Source organism: Loxodonta africana, chromosome 3, assembly GCF_030014295.1.
Source record: "Loxodonta africana isolate mLoxAfr1 chromosome 3, mLoxAfr1.hap2, whole genome shotgun sequence".
NCBI classification, from domain to species: domain Eukaryota; kingdom Metazoa; phylum Chordata; class Mammalia; order Proboscidea; family Elephantidae; genus Loxodonta; species Loxodonta africana.
This window is the reverse complement of record NC_087344.1, coordinates 197,355,204-197,371,829: the sequence shown is the minus strand read 5'-3', so window position 1 is coordinate 197,371,829 and position 16,626 is coordinate 197,355,204. Positions and strand designations below refer to the sequence as shown.

Sequence of the window (16,626 nt, the reverse complement as noted above, 5' to 3'; positions counted from 1 at the left end):
TAAGAAGTCCATGTAATGGGCTCTTCTTGTGTGGTTCAGTGCAAAGGAGAGGAGGGAATCTCCATTTAGAGTCACTCCGGGCACAGTGATCACTTCTACAGGCAGTTCCCGGTTCCGAAGGAGATTCGTTCCTGTCTCTCTTTAAGCTGAATTTGTAGGTAAGTCAGTGCTATATATTTTTCCTTTCTATGCAGACAGAGCCCTGGTGCATATGCGTACGGAGCCCTGGTGGCATAGTAGTTAAGAGTTTGGCTGCTAATCAAAAGGTCGGCAGTTTGAAGCCACCACCTTGAAAACCTTTGGGGGTAGTTCTACTCCATCCTATTTGGTTGCTCGGAGTCAGAATCAATTCAACAGCAACGGGTAAGGTAGAGGGTATGCATATAAAGAAGAGCCCTGGGGGCGCAGCGGTTAAAGCAATGGACTGCTAACTGAAAGCCTGGTGGTTCTGAACTACCAGCTGCTCTGCAGGAGAAAGATGTGGCAGTCTGCTTCCGTAAAGATTTACAGAAAACCAAAGCAAACCCAGTGCCGTCGAGTGGATTCCGACTCATAGCGACCCGACAGGACAGAGTAGAGCTGCCCCATAGAGTTTCCAAGAAGTGCCTGGCGGATTCAAACGGCCTACCCTTTGGTTAGCAGCCATAGCACTTAACCACTACGCCACCAGGGTTTCCAAAGATTTATAGCCTTGGAAGTTCTAGGGGGTCCCTGTGAGTCAGAATCAACTTGCCAGCAGTGGGTTTGTTCTTTTGGGTATGCACGTAAAATACTTAAAAAAATACTTCCAAACCACACAATGTTTTCATGAGTGTCACAAAGTAGTGTGTGTGTTCGTTATTATGAACCATTTCATTTAACTCAAATTTTTAATATAATAGGTTTTATGGTAGTCCACTCTTAAGTATGAGTTGTCAGTAAACCGGACATTCGTAACCTGGGGGAATGCCTGTATTGTGATAACTTACGACAGTCCCAGTCAATTAGCAGTGTGGGGACAACCAAGTTGCCACTTCCTACTACCCAGGGTCACAGCGTCTTGTTTGGCTGCTTTACATTACAGAATGAGAAGGCGCCGGGCCAGGAGAATGTATTCCCTCTAACCTAAGGTCTTCTAGGCATTTGCCTTCTATTCCTTGGTGGCCATCAGAGAGGTAAGAGTGGTCCTCAGGGAAAACGGTTCTTGATGGCTCTTGTTTGAGGTCACCCAGGAGAGCCAAATCAGGGGGGAGAGCTGCACTGACTCAAAAACGGTTTGTCCATGTGGACAGAGAGGAAGGCTAACGAACACTCAAACTGCAGATGACCAGGTAACGGAGCACCCCCCACCCACCTCACCACTGCTTCCCCCCGCCTCACAGAAGTCACACTGATTTCCTTGGAAAGCGTCACTAGATTCTGCAGAGAGGCGTCCCCATCCAGAGAGTCAGAAGCTTTGGAGAGTCTTCAAAATCACTCAGGAGCCAGGCCTGATTTCACAAGCAGAGGACTAACCAGCTGCGTGTAACCCTTGAGAGGCTGATATAATCTCCCCATACTTGTCTTGCAGGGAGGAAGAGGAACGACTCAGGCGGGGTGGAATGGGAAGGGAAGGAAGCCGGCAAAGGCAGCTCCCATTCGGGTGGGAAGCAGTGTTTTCAGAACGAGGTCTAACAAGAAACTGACAAGTTCTGCGAGAGGAGAGGGAAGAAGGCTCACTTTATATTTGAAGCTAGAACATCAGTGAGGGCAACGCTGCCTGGGATCCATTTCTATGAATTCACCAAACTAAATATAACTTGTCTACTATGAAGAAACCCTGGTGGAACCCTGGTGGAGTAGTGGTTAAATGCTACAGGTCCTAACCAAAAGGTCGACAGTTCAAATCCACCAGGCACTCCTTGGAAACTCTGTGGGGCAGCCCTACTCTGTTCTATAGTGTCTCTATGAGTCAGAATCGACTCGACGGCAACGGGTTTGGTTTGGTTTTGGTTTACTATGAAGGAAAAAGCAGGCAAAGTACAATAAAACATAAGGAAACATGGTAGTTGTTCTTTACATGGGTGGACAGAAGAGTTAATTCTTCCACTCCCTTTTCAGTGGAGAAACTGAAAATTTCTGCCACATTTGAGACTGCACCCTCTCAGCAGGAATCCAAGCTTGCCTGCCTGCCCTCTCTTAAGGAATACTCGTGCATTCTGAAAAGAAGTTCTTGCCTTGCTGAGTGTAAAGTCCTCTCCTTGTCCCTTAGCCGACTTGGGTGTCATCATATGAATAGAAGCTGTGTAGTGGGGTGGGGTGGGGTGGGGCTCACTCTGGCAGCAAAGGGAAGACGAAAGTATATATAGTACTCATACTTGGAGGCCCAGGGTTCTCAAAAATTAACAGCTGCCCTGGTGGCCCAGTGCTTAAAGGCTCAGCTGCTAACCAAAAGGTCAGCAGTTCAAACCCACCAGCCACTCCTTGGAAACCCTATGGGGCAGTTCTACTCTGTCCTATAAGGTTGCTATGAGTCGGAATCAATTTGATGGCACCAGTTTGGTGGTTTTAATCTCAAACTGCAGTTCAAATTCAAACTTTCAATGTTTTTAACACATGTATTGAGGGAGCTATCTCCTCTTTCAAAGCCTCACCACTAACCCTTCCCTTCTATTTCATTCTCTCAAATTTGCTACTTCTCCCCGTTCCCCCAATGTACTTACTTCTATGCAGTGTCAGCAGCATGGGGTGTGAACCACAAATCTCAAGTAAAAGTCAACTGTACCAACTGGGGATTTTCCCTTTTACCTAAAGCTCCAAATTGTTTTGACTCTTTTTGGGGTGTTGTTTTGGCTGCTGTGGTTTTGAAACTTGTCTTCTCAATATAGAATGAGTTTGCATTAAATTAACAAAAAAATTCAGTCAATGGAAACATCTGAGCACTCAAGTACCATACAGCTTTAAATAAAAACCACTTTATCAATAAGTGACATGGCAAAGAAGGGCAGTGGAACTTATCTGAAAGATGACAATTTAAACAAAAAACAAATACAAGGGATAAGCAGCTTACAAAGGTACAGAAAAAAATTTCACCAGGTAACACTGGAAGAGGCAGGGCTGAATTTGCCACTGGAGAAATGCTGTTCACTTGCGTCTGAATTCCAATGCCTTCCAGGTAGATGGGTAGATGGTGAAAAACAAAGCAATTCTTTTTTTCTCTCTCTACCTGGTGAATTCCATTACGAGGCAGTTCTCTGCTTGCCACCGAGAAGGCAGAAAGATGCAATTCTTGCCCCTGTGCTCTGGTTTGGCGGGGTCCCACTCTTAGTTTTCCAGTGTAGCCCAATGTACTATTGTAAAGACTCAGGGATGGTGCTGACTACGTGGGTTGCCTCCGTGGCCGCTGGAGGGGAACCAAAGAAGGTGTTGGTTTGGTTCCTCTGTTGATCTCGGAGGTAAGGAGGAACCGACGAGCTTTTAATGTGGAGGATCCTGGTGTCCATCACCTGACAGTCAATCTGCATCATTACTTCATAATCCTGCCCATTGATCACGTTCTCTGCAGAGAGGAAAATACACAAAGAATAAGCACTCAAAAGAATGTGTATCTCTGCCAGTAGCTTCAACCCCAGAAGGACATAATGAGCTTTAGGGGTATGGACTGTCAATACGCTTTAAAGGGTGCAGACGGACTTCATCAGTCACTATGCAGAGCCACAGCTGGGCTGGAGCTGGGCTGGCTTGTCCTCTCTTCCATTCTAGTTCCCGAACAACCTTCGCTGGCTCAAGACGGGCGAAAGCCCCTGCCAGGGTTAATATCAGAGTTTCTGTTCACAGATGTTACTGTCTCAGATACTTTCCATGCAGTGTATCACATGATCGGGACAAAAGGGACACAAGAGGATTTTACTGGGGAGGAGACGGGGAGAATATTTAACCCTTCCTCTTCCCCTTCAACAATGGGAAGGAATAATTGTCAATAGGATCAACACACCATGTGAATGGTAAGGAGCCCTCTGCCAAGAATGGCTGGCTCCTATTCACTGGTGATATTTCTAAGCTCATTAAGGGACTCCCAACTATGAATTTAAGGGTTTGTCTTGGAGGGTAAGGTACTGTTAAAGACTGACAACAAGTTATACTCTTCCAACAATTATGCTTTTCCCCAGAGATGCTATCACTTCCCTTCCATACTACCAAACCCGTGGAATCAATTCCGGCTCATTGCGACCCTACAGGACATAGTAGAACTTGCCCCATAGAGTTTCCAAGGAGCGCCTTATGGATTCGAACTGCTGACCTTTTGGTTAGCAGCCATAACACTTAACCACGACGCCACCGGGGTTTTCTTCCACACTACAGTAGTCTCTAATTCCAGAGTCCCTGATCCCAGGCACGGAGAGACAAGGACATTTCCAATTTGGGATTAAAGGAGTGCTGTAGGTCCGCTATGTGTTGATGGCTCACAACAACAACATAGGTCTTAGAGGTAAACTAGAGCCTATTTTCAGCAGGGAACCGTTACTCATTATCATGAATTTAAAATATACTGACACATAAAACCACTTGTCACGGAGCTGATTCTGACAACAACCCCGTGTGTGTCAGAGCAGAACCGTGCTCTACAGTGTTTTCAACGGCTGATTTTTTGGGGGTAGATCAGCAAGCCTTTCTTCTGAGGTACCTCTGGGTGGACTGGACCCTCCAATCTCAGTCAGCAGCTGAATGCTAACCATGCCATCTATACAGACACATACTACATTCCATTCCTACTTCCTAAGAAGGTGAAAGCTATTTTCAGGGAAGAGCCAAATTATTTCCTGATTTGTAATTCTGGGTGGTCATTTTCCAACTTGTAGTCAATGAAACTGGGCATAAAACTGAAGAGATGATTATAAATAATGCTTTTGAAATCCAGCTGAACAATCGCAGCAATAGTTAGAAGACGTGGGAGACTTGGAAGAATGCTGCGTAGTCAACGTGGCGTTCCAGTCCGCACTCTGAGCCGTGAATCTGGAGCTGGGCGTGGGGACCGGAAAGAGCAGCTGCTGGCAAAGGCCCGGCCTTGCTACGAAGATGAGATAGAGCCAACCAGTGGTTTTAAAAGTAAACACTTGGCTTCTCTAGAGCAAATAACTGAATTTAAAAGCAGAATTCTTTCTATTCCATTATCTTTTCCTTCGACATTGCGCATGCCAAGATTTATAAATCAAGAGGAGAATACTCAAAGTCTGACATTTGATCTTTAGATTCCTTTGTTATGTTTGGAAAAACTGAACCATAGAGCTTGTCACTTAGGAGTCTAGGAAAGACTTTTGGAGATCATCTGGTCCGGGGTCTAATTCACAGGCTTTGGGAAGTCTCTAAGTTCCCCTGAAATTGTATGCCAAATTTTATTTGTGCGTGCATTTTTCAGGAGAGAGGGTTCAACAGATTCTCACTGGGGTGTGTGAGCCCCAAAATGTTAAGAAATACTAGACAGATCTAACAACCTATCAACTTTAAGTATCCTGAGCAGATGATACACAGGCCGTCCCTAGGTTACCAATGTCCAACTTACGGACAACTTGCACTTAAGAACAGACTGCTATAAAACCTACTATATTAAAAGTTTGAGTTACATACAATGGTTCGTAATAACGAATACACAATTTTGTGACACTCATGAAAACTGTACGGTTTGGAAGTGTTTCTTAAGTATTTTATATGCATAGAAACGTAAAATATATACTATATACTACGACAAACATTTGACTAACTGACGCTAAAAAAGAACTATACGTACCTGTTCCGACTTATCTACAAATTTGACTTAAAGACAGACTTTGGAGTGGATCTCATTTGTAATTCTGGGACCGCCTGTAGTCTATTTTAAAGCCAATGGAAGATTTAATTCCTCCACTTCTATTGGTCAGTTTTCAGTTCCAATGTTTAAAATACTTTCCACTGAAGATAAATTTCCCACTATAAGTCTCGTGGAAACCCTGGTGGCGTAGTGGTTAAGTGCTACAGCTGCTAACCAAGAGGTCGGCAGTTCGAATCCGCCAGGCGGTCCTTGGAAACTCTATGGGGCAGTTCTACTCTGTCCTATAGGGTCACTATGAGTTGGAATCACCTCGACGGCAGTGGGTACAGGTCTCGTAAATCTCTTCCACTACAAGTGAAGCTGGTTACCTCCTCTTCTAGCCTTGCTGGAGATGGTGAACAGCTGGTTGCTGCTGCTGCATGTTTACTAACCCTACCTATTCTTTAGGACCATTGTTGTGGAAACTTAACTCCAACCTTACAAGTCCTGCCCTCTGCGATGACTATCAAATCACTTGCTTATTTTACAGAATTAAATCTGCATGCCTATAGGTTAGCTACTTTCTTCTTTCATGTGTTTCCCAAAAAGTAGCAGGTAGAAGTAAGGCAACCTGCTAATGTGTTTGGAGTCATTTCACTCAGAACACGTGACTGAGTTCAGGTTTCAAGGTGCCATGCGAGCCTTTTCCTTTTGGAACCACGGACTCTCTCCATTTCAGAAAAACTGAAGGACTGTGTGTGCACGCATGTGTTGGGGCACAGAGGAGCAAATAATGGAAAACACATGTATAGGGACATGCAATACACATTACTAATTTTTACTGCTTTCCTGGATTAACTCAGAATCCAGATGACAGCTTAAGATCAAAACTGGCCCAAATCACCTGCAGAAGTCATTAGGGCACACGTGCCTGCTACGTTTCAACTGATAACTGGCACTCTTTGATGCCTCTAAAATCAAGAAGAGATGGAAAACATGGGCATCTAAGTTTGGACATCTTGAGAGAAAACTAAAGCACTGACCTGTCTCTAGAACTCAAGAACCCCTAACTGTGGCTGAAATGGTACTGTCCTTTTCAGCCCAACGAGGAGGGTACGGCTAGATACACTCTTGCTGGTTTCAAAATGGGTACTGTTCTTCATACCTCTGTTTTGAAGGCAACAACTTCTAGGCCGAGAAAACTATGAGCATTGCTAGAAAACTCTACCAGATAGGATGCGAATGCTTTAAGCTGAATTCAGGGATCTGCTTCCGAATGACACATTGTATACTTTACTATCTGGAGCGACCGACATCCCATAGAGTCCCAAATTAGCCATTACCTCTAAAAAATATTTTAAGGGGCCTAGCAACATTCTTTGGTCCATTCCGTGGCACCTTATAAAAGGGTTCTTTGGGCACTTCAGTACTAGCCCCTTGGATGGTTAGGGAGGCAGTGTCACCATTAGTGATGAGGTTCTAATGATTTTAACTGAAGGAGAACAGACCAAGAAACAACTGATGATAACTCATCGTCTTTGTAGGCTCCCTCCACTGGGCTGTCAGGCATCTGTTGACATGGTGTGGGTCCAGGAGCAGCAGACAGGCTCTAAAACACCTCCTGATATGGTGGATGGAACTCCAGTTATTCTTTACTTTAAGGCTTTGAGCTCTGTTAATAAATGACTATCCCTGGAAAGGGCACCTTCAACTGTTGCCTACAATTTGCCTCAGTGTGAACAAAAAATATCAGAGCAGGTTCTAATTGGGGAATAGGAACTTGACTCTGGTGGGCTGGGTGAAAGGAGAGGAAAGGTCCCTGAAGGAAAGCAAAGGCAGGGGTATGGGCAGCTGAGGATGGGCCGCACTGCATACCTTCACTGAGGGAGGACCTGGTTTTCATTGCTAATGTGCAACAGCCTAGAAAAATGACCAAAGACTAAAGCTCAAGGGTTTTCTGACAAGAGTGAAAATGTAAACATCAGACTGAGCATTGTGTGGACTGAGTTGTGTGAAAAGAATGCTGAGCTAATCTTGCAAATGCGTACGTAATGAAAAAAGACTATGATCATTTGGAAAAATAGAAACAAGAAAAGTAAAAATTTTCAACGCTCACCCACCCCCTGCTCACAGCAAATGAGTGGCAGAAAGAATCACAGGCTGCTGTCTTACGTGTTTGAGGTCTTACAAAGTACACAGAAAAAGTCAGAACACTGATCTGTGCCAGGGGAAAAAAAACACTAAAATATAAAATACATCGAATTCAAATATATTAGGCAAATAAAAATGACGAGAGATGATCTATAATGATTTCAAACATGAGCACTAAGATGTGATTCCAAACGCTTAGAAGGGCTGGGGAAGCCAGGAAAAGTGTCTGGATGTTGGTGGTGGAAACATTCTAGGCAACGTGGAACTTTCAACCGCCTGTAAACACACAATAACTGAGTTACGAATGGCCTGCCAAGGGGCTGTTAGGCCGGTCGAGCTGGGAGATGACTAACAACACACAAACCTTGACCATAAGCACAATTAAATATCCAAAAGCTTCACATAAAATTTAATTAAAAAAAGTGACAAGACGTGACCTCTGCTTTACAAAGAAGCAAACATGGTAACATAGATATCCACTCAGAATTAGACATTAATCCTACTGAGACGCTGCTCTGGGTTGGCTGGGCTGGGTCACAGGCAGTGTGGCCAGTGCCTGTGCCTGAATCCAGTGGGCTGTGCTGTGTGTATGTGGCGGGGCGGGGGGGGGTCACTGGAGGAAGATAAAAATCCACCCATTCATGGCCGTAAGAGATACCTTTAACAGAAACACACACGCACAAACAGAAAACAGAAGGGAAAGGGAGGTGGCAACACAATGGACAATGAAGTGGTAAATGTCACATTTCTGCCATGGCTTCTGTGAACCTCCATAAACTGACTCTGTGTGCCTAGCCAATCTTATCCCCTAGGATTTTCAGCCTGAGTCCTGGTTTTAAACATCTTAACATGCCACGTTTTGCATCTCTGCTTGGGAAAAAAATCTCTTTCTCCTCTTGGCATCTCAGTCAAATTCTATTAACCCTTTAAGGCCCATTTCAAGTCCCACTTCCTCTAAGAAACCTTCCTCAAGAACACTGATAGTGATCCCTCCCCTTACAATCAATATGTAAATGTTCCATTTGATTGAATAAGGTTAAGAAAAGAGATTTGGCTCCTTTTAAAAAAATGCCCGGCAAAAGCCAGGATGGGGTGAAATGTCGAGGTGCGGAGGGGGGGCGCTTGGTAAAACCGGAACCACTCACTCATCTGCTGGGAAGAACAGTGAATGAATCAGTAATAGTCATACTGCAGATGGAAACACCATAAGGGCTTCCAACTTGAAGAGCTTGTCTGGAGACACAAGGTAGAACACACGCAGAAGCAAAGAGCGCCTAGCAACAGCCACGCAAGGCGGTTTTGCTTTTTGCCATAAGAAATTAAAAGCAGGGTTTCTCTGACAGGGGTGAGGCAGGTGGGGGGATTTAGAGCTGGGAGTATCCAAAGTCAAGGAGGGAGGGAAGAAATGGAAAAGAAGGAGAGAGACAGAGAAGAGAGAGAGGGGGGCAGACAGACAGACGGACACACATACACACATACACATTAAGTGTAACACAAACCAGAACTGTCTTAAGTATTACAAGGGTGTTATGGACACTGGGCAATGGGGATTCAGATGAGAAACAGAACTTATCTAGTTAGCAGATACGATTTCACACGAAAAAAGATGTGTGTGCCTAAAACAGTGTTTATAAAAACTACCAATCCCTACAGGGTGCCTTTTTAGGGGTCACGAAGACTGAGGGTCCTAGCAGAATTTAGTGGACAGGGCCCAGGAATGCTGAACATTCTATAAAGCACAAGGCAGTACCATACAACAACTGTCCTGTATCTCATATGATAGTCATGTGGGTAAAAAACTCAATTATTATTGTATTAGTTTAGAACGTCACTGTTTTACATTTAAATATAAAGTACTTTTACATGGTTTTTGTATACATTAAATTTCCAGGAATAAAACTAATGAATAATTAAATTTAATAAACATATGGTGCTTCTATGCAGTTAACACTGCCCATCTAATTCTCACAACAGCCTCTTAAGTTAGGTATGATTATTATTATCGCTATTATCGTCCCCATTTTGTAGATGAAATGAAGCGTTTAGCAGCCACTTGGCTGGTAAACGGTGCAGCAGGAGATCCAAACCTAGGCAGTGTGGCTGCACAGTCCATTCTTTAAGCCATTCCGCTCTGCTGGGAATACTGGTATTTTTTTTTTTAACTCAACCAGTAATTGTTTATCATTTCAGAAAACCACAACACCTATGCAAAGATGCTCTTGGTATTTGAGTTGCTATCACAACACACTAATCAGTCTGTATTTACAGCTGATGCACTCATGGTGATAGTATGGAAAGGTGCAAGCATCTGGCTTATTCAATACTTCTTCTAATGCAATAAAAAAACCAAAACCAAACCCAGTGCTATCGACTCGATTCCGACTCATAGTGACCCTATAGGACAGAGTAGAACTGCCCCATAGTTTTGAAGGAGCGCCTGGTGGATTCGAACTGCTGACCTCTTGGTTAGCAGCCGCAGTACTTAATTAACCACTATGCCACCAGGGTTTCCTCTAATGCAATAGACACCTTATAATGTAGGATAAAAAAACCCACTGCCATCGAGTTGATTCCGACTCATAGAGACCCTATAGGACAGAGGAGAACTGCCCTGTAGAGTTTCCAAGGAGGGCCTGGTGGATTCGAACTGCCGACCTCTTGGTTAACAGCCGTAGCACTTAACCACTACACCAAACTGAGCATTATATATTCACTCACTCAACCTTTATTGAACTCTTACCACCTGCAGGCACTGGGGACACATTAGTAAACAAGAAAAAAAAAAAATCCCTGCTCTCATAAAGCTTAAGATAGAGCTTACATTCTTGTAAAAGGAGACAGTAAGAAGGTGGAGACAGAAAATAAGTAAAATATGCAGAATGTTAAATAAGTGCGACAGAGAAAAATGAGGACTGGAAGGTCCTTAAGTAGTGTGTGTGTGGGAAGTGAGGTGGGGAGTGGTGTGCAGTTTTAGACACAGTTACCAGCGAAGACCTCACTGAGCAGATGACCTCTGAGGAAAGACCTAAGGAGGCAAGGGGGCCACGCAGCCGTCTAGGACAGAGTTGTGAACCCGTGTCTGAGGTGCCAGGAGGACGTTATAGTGGAGAGGGCCAGCAAGTCATAGCAAACAGGGTGTGGGCTGACATTTGGCAGGAGAAAAAGGGTTAGAGCTGTAGATATGGGAGACAAGAGAGGTGGGAGCCCTGAGACAAATACTACCATTCTTGGGGACAGAACGATGTGAACACCTGTTAACAAGGGTGGACGTGAAGGAGGAAGAGACCTGGCCTTTTGTAGATCGCAATCCCACGTCCTCTGGGGGCTGTTCCACTCATTGTCGCCCTTTTCCTGTAGGTCCAACTTCACTGCTTCCTGTCTGAGAACAAGGATTATTTTCCCTTGAGGGGGGAGGTGAGGGTGAAGATGGATTTTGATTTTACAGAGCATAGTTATTGGGGAGTGTTTAACTCATATAGCCTCAAACTTCTTGGTAACATAGTGGGTTAGTTTCTCACTTGGGAGTGAGGGTGGCATTTGAGGCTTGTGGACACTTTGCAATCCCCGGAGTGGGGCCATTTTGGATGACAATAATGAGTGGAAAAGGGACCCCTGGAGCTGAGGAGGTCAAGGAAGTGGGAAACTAGATAGTGTCACGGCGGCGTAGCAGGCAGAAAGAAAACCGAACTGAGTCACAAGAACTGAGTTTAAGTTCTGCTTCTGCCTCTAACAAACCTATTTCTTCAATTAGTAACAGAGTTGGAATAGATTTATTCTTTCATCAAATCTTCATTGCTTTTTTGCTTGGCTTTATGGGGGAGAAAAAGATGATACCCTAAAGGAGCTTATTATCTAGCAGGAGAGTGCAAAAGTACCTACAATCTGACGAACTTCTGAGTACTCCAAGTTCTACCTCTGGATCAAGCTGGACCACCACAAGGCTCTTCATTTGAACCAAATTAATTTAACTCTTTGCAGGATCACTTTCATTGAGCTGCATTTACAAAACATAGCTACAAGAGCTATATAAAATGTGCCTATGTTTACTTAAAAATTGTTGTTGAGTGTATAACCTTATTGTGAGAAATCTGTTTTGTAATTTATATAGAGAAAACTTCTGTTTTCAGGAATGAAGGCTCAGAGTCAAATACGAAAAATGAAAAATAACTAGCAAATAATGTGATATTTTTTGGCTTCCTTCCTTTTTTTTCTAATTTTCAACAACAACATGCAATGTTTTTATAGTTGAGGAAAAGTTGCTTTTAATTAAATATACAAACAAAAAGGCAACTAAAATGATCTCTTTGTGAGGATGTTCTACAGCCCTGGAGTCAAGCTGCATGAGCTGGAATCCTGGCCCCGCCCCTTACTAGCTAAGTTACTGTGGTTAACTTTGAACCTCTCAGTACCTTCAGTCGTAGAATGAGGACGGGAAGAATCTCTCTCTCAGGGTTGCTGTAGTGCCTGGCACAAAATAAGCCCCAAATACATGTCAGCTATTATCTTCTTCACTGAAGTTGTTATCATTACTATTCGAATTCTACTTTTTTGTTGTTGTTGTTGTTCTTATTTTCTACTTCGATTTCTATTTGACTATTTAAGATACATAAAATCTTTTGTGTAAAGGGGGCAGGATATAAATTAAGAAATTACATGAATAAACACACTTAAAGGAAAAACCCAAAGTGTTATAAATGTGTCTGTCCAGATGATAAAGCTTGCTGCGGGCAAGCACACCCTGAGCCTGACGTGTGCTGGGTTCTCAGAAAACACCCCTGGGGCTGCACTGAGCACCCCCTGTATCCCGCCCTTACTAGCATCTATGATCTGCTTTCACTCCCTTTGCTTGAGGGGAAGAGTTGGTAAAGGTGCCAACACCCATTTACGTAAGCAATATTAACCAACCAGTTGCCATCAAGTAGGTTCCAAATCACGATGACCCCATGTGTGTCAGAGTTGAACTGCACTCCGTAGGATTTTCAATGGTGGCTTTTTTGGAAGATCACCAGGCCTTACCTCCTAGGTACCTCTGGGTGGACTAAAATCTCCAAACTTTTGGTTAGTGGCTGAGCATGTTAACCATTTACACCATCCAGGGACTCCAAGTAATATTACCCAAAAAACCTGTTGCCGTCAAGTTAATTTCAACTGCTAGCAACCCTATAAGACAGAGTAGAACCGCTCCATAGGATTTCCAAGGAGCCACTGGTGGATTTGAACTGCTGACCTTTTGGTTGGCAGCCAAGCTCTTCAATCACTTTGCCAAGCAATATTAAACCAAAAAAAAAAAAAAAAACCCCGCTGCCATCAAGTCGATTCCGACTCATAGTGACCCTATAGGACAGAGCAGAACTGCCCCACAGGGTTTCCAAGGAGCACCTGGTTGATCTGAACTGCCAACCTTTTCTGGTTAGCAGCCATAGCTCTTAACCACTACGTCACCAGGGTTTCCAGGCAATATTAAACACCAAACCCAGTGCCATCAAGTCGATTCTGACTCATAGCGACCCTGTAGGACAGAGTAGAACTGCCCCATAGAGTTTCCAAGGAGCGCCCGGCAGATTCAAACTGCTGACCCTGTAATTAGCAGCCATAGCTCTTAACCACTACGCCACCAGGGTTTCCAGGCAATATTAGGAAGTATAAATTAAAAAGACTCATTTCTTGTACTAAAAAAAAAAAAAATAACAGAATATATTTTGCACGCTGAAAAAAATAACCTGGCAAATCACCCCCAATTTCCAAACAGACATTTTAGTTTGAAGTTTAATTCAGTTCACTTACTCCTAACCCCTTTTTTTTCTTAATGCTGAAGAACTCTGTGGTTTCATCAGATTACTAAGAGTACATTTAACCCAACTCAATTTCTAACCCTCATTCATTCATTCAACAATTATTTGAGCACCTATTATGTGCCAAACACGGTTAGCGACTCTCATAAGCACTTAGCCCTAATTAGACAGAGGAAGGGTTTTCTAATAGAAAGTGGACACCATGTGATGAGTTCACAGAACGTCAGTCAACACTTGCTGAGTGCTTTAAGAAACCGAGAAGTACAGGAGAAAATGAGGTTTCTTCCCTTGAACAGCTTACCTAAGAGCTGCAAAACAGCAGAATTGCATTTAAAATACTGGTAAAACATCAAACAAGTGCATTTCCTCAGAGAGGCCTTCTCTTACTACCAAAGCTCAAGCAATGCCCTCAAATCCTCTCTGTTGTTTTCCTTCAAGGCCTTTGTCACAATGTGTAATTATACACTGGCTTGTTTACTTGTTTAATAATGTCTGTCTCCTCCACGAGATCACTGGCTCCATCAAGTCAGGAAACGCGTCTGTTTTGCTCACTTTGGCACCCAGACAGTGAAAAATACAGAACACAACCGTCAGTGATAGGAAGGCTGTACTTTCACACTTACTAGTCATGTCATCAGGAAATACTTTGCTTTCTGAAGGTTCCAAAATTCTTGGCCCCAACTTGAGAAGGTGCCACCCTAGAACAGTTCCAGAAATGGTGGTAGCAGCGAAGAATTTCTAACATCCTCAAGCACAATTTTAGATAATACCGTATGAAGGCCTTGCCTCTTAAAGACGGCCAAAGTCATTTTTCTTCAACCTCAAGCTTATCTTTTTAGTTCATAACCACCAAAAACGGCTCTTTTAAAGGCAACCAGATCAAATTCGTCCCGAGAAATTTAGGAGCCTATGCTACAGAGGTCTAGGTTATTTATGCTCAAGTTCCTATTTTCTCACAAGTTCAGCTCCTCTGGGGCTTCTTATAGTCACCTAGGATGAGTTCATGGAATCTGGCTAATTCATTACTGTTCTAAAACTGATGATATTAGAAGACTTGGCTTTTCTCTGGACTGGCTAAGCTCTTTCCCTGAGAATGCTACCCATGACTGTGGGTGTTTTTTTCCTTAGATCAGAGAAAAGAGTAACATTTCATTTATCTCAAACACTTCCTAAAACAGCATTAAATGAAATATGACTAACAGAATTATTATTCATTTTCTTCAAATTGAGTTTCTAATTACCAAACCGACATCTGATTATGCAATTTCAATTAGTGCCTCAAAAACTGAAATCTCTGAACTTCAGGTATCCATGGCAACAAAACGACTTCTGAGAAGGATGGGTTGAGGTTAAAATTATTCTGAAAGATAAGAGAACCAGACCTGAGACTGAGTCATTGTTTAGAGTGTTAGCCTGGGATCATGGGCCCAGCCCGAGGGGACAGCCAGTAACTTTCCTGCTTCTGATACTTAAATCACTGGCACAAAGTACTAGAAAACTTACCCATGGTGGTCACAATCTGAAATTCAACACCCACAAAAACCTGGATGCTCAGAAGCCTTTCTCTAACATCCAGAACCCATGGAACAACTACCCTGCAGGCAGAATAAGAACCAAGCTTCTCTGGAATTACTACTCTTGGGTGAAAAAAGCACTCTTTCGTCTGAAAAAATACAGGGCTCTTTAACTGGCATTTAAGATCAATGTGTAAGAATTATACATTCTTCTCAGAGCTTCAACATGGCTTTCTCTCAGTATTTCTGCCCACTGTGTTGGGCAGACTCAGCTTCTACAAGAATCACTGGCTCAGAATTCTAGAGCAGGAAAGAACCTTAAAGGGTAATGGGGCCTGAGACCACCAAATTATTCTCAGCCTATTAAAAATTTCTGGTATATTCTTTATTCATAAAGTGGAATCTAAATTATTTTGAAACAGTAGTCACACAAGATCAGATATATTTTTTTAAAAAATGAATTCAAAGGCTCTTAACAACTGCCAATAGGTAAAAATGAATTACAAAAAATAGCACCATAATTTTAGCCTAAGAAGCAATAAACTGAGTTTTCTTCTATGTGAGTCAGAAAGCAGCTTGTGTCAGCTCACTGGAGGCAGCTTGCATGTTTTCAGTTGGTTTTTTTATAGGAGGAGTGGTGTCTACCTGTCTGTTTCCCCCCTTCCACACCTGCTCAGGAACAAAGCCTGTTGGAGGGTACACAGACAAGTTAGGAAGTCCCGCAAGCCCCTAAAGCTTCCCTTAGACAACTGCTCCTGAAGCTCAATTTGGACACACTCGTAGGAGGAAATTACACTGAACGTCAGCCCCTTGAAGGTAGGCATTTTTATCTCTTTGTTCACTGCTGAATCCCCAGAACTTGGCACACAGAAGGCACTCAATAAATACTTGTTGAATAAGTGAATGAAAGAGGCTTTGGTTGTGTGGAAATGGCCCCACAGGTCGCTAACTCAAAAGAGGTGTATGCAGGAAGTGCTGTCCTCCTCCGCTACAGCCAGGCAGCTGAACTAGGCAAGAATTAAAGTAAGGCAGCTGCCTCAGGAGAGACAGGCTGTCTATAGGGTCAGTGTGTAACCAGAGAATTCCTTCTCCCTCAAAAGAATGTCGGGGTGGAGGTGGCAGTGGAGTGGAGACCAGGCTCACAGGCAAGTGTCCTCAATGTTATCTGCCACTCTAGGTCTCATTTTCTCTGCTGAAATGTCAGCAGTTCTCAGTCTGCATTAAACTTGGCTGGTTGTCAATCACGTAATTTCAGAAAAGCCTAGACATCAGAGTACATTCACATGTTTACTTCCCTGGGTTACCTACAACTGACAGTTTTGTAGACTACGTAAGTGAAACCAAGAAAACACGTCTCCGTACAGGTGTCTGGATCTATATATAGCTCTATGGCTCCATTTAAGCTTTGCAAATACAGCCCAGCTTA

The 16,626-nt window shown here is 43.3% G+C and overlaps 1 protein-coding gene across 1 annotated transcript in view; it reads right to left on the bottom strand.

Annotated features, from left to right (window-relative positions):
* Nucleotides 1–2,913: 2,913 nt before the first annotated feature.
* Nucleotides 2,914–16,626, bottom strand: part of ATF6 (activating transcription factor 6) — a 261,968-nt gene continuing 248,255 nt past the window's right edge. The window contains exon 16 of the mRNA XM_023554220.2: nt 2,914–3,517. Coding sequence (XP_023409988.1) covers nt 3,309–3,517 — 209 coding nt within the window. The 3' untranslated portion in view covers nt 2,914–3,308. The remainder of the gene's footprint in view (nt 3,518–16,626) is intronic.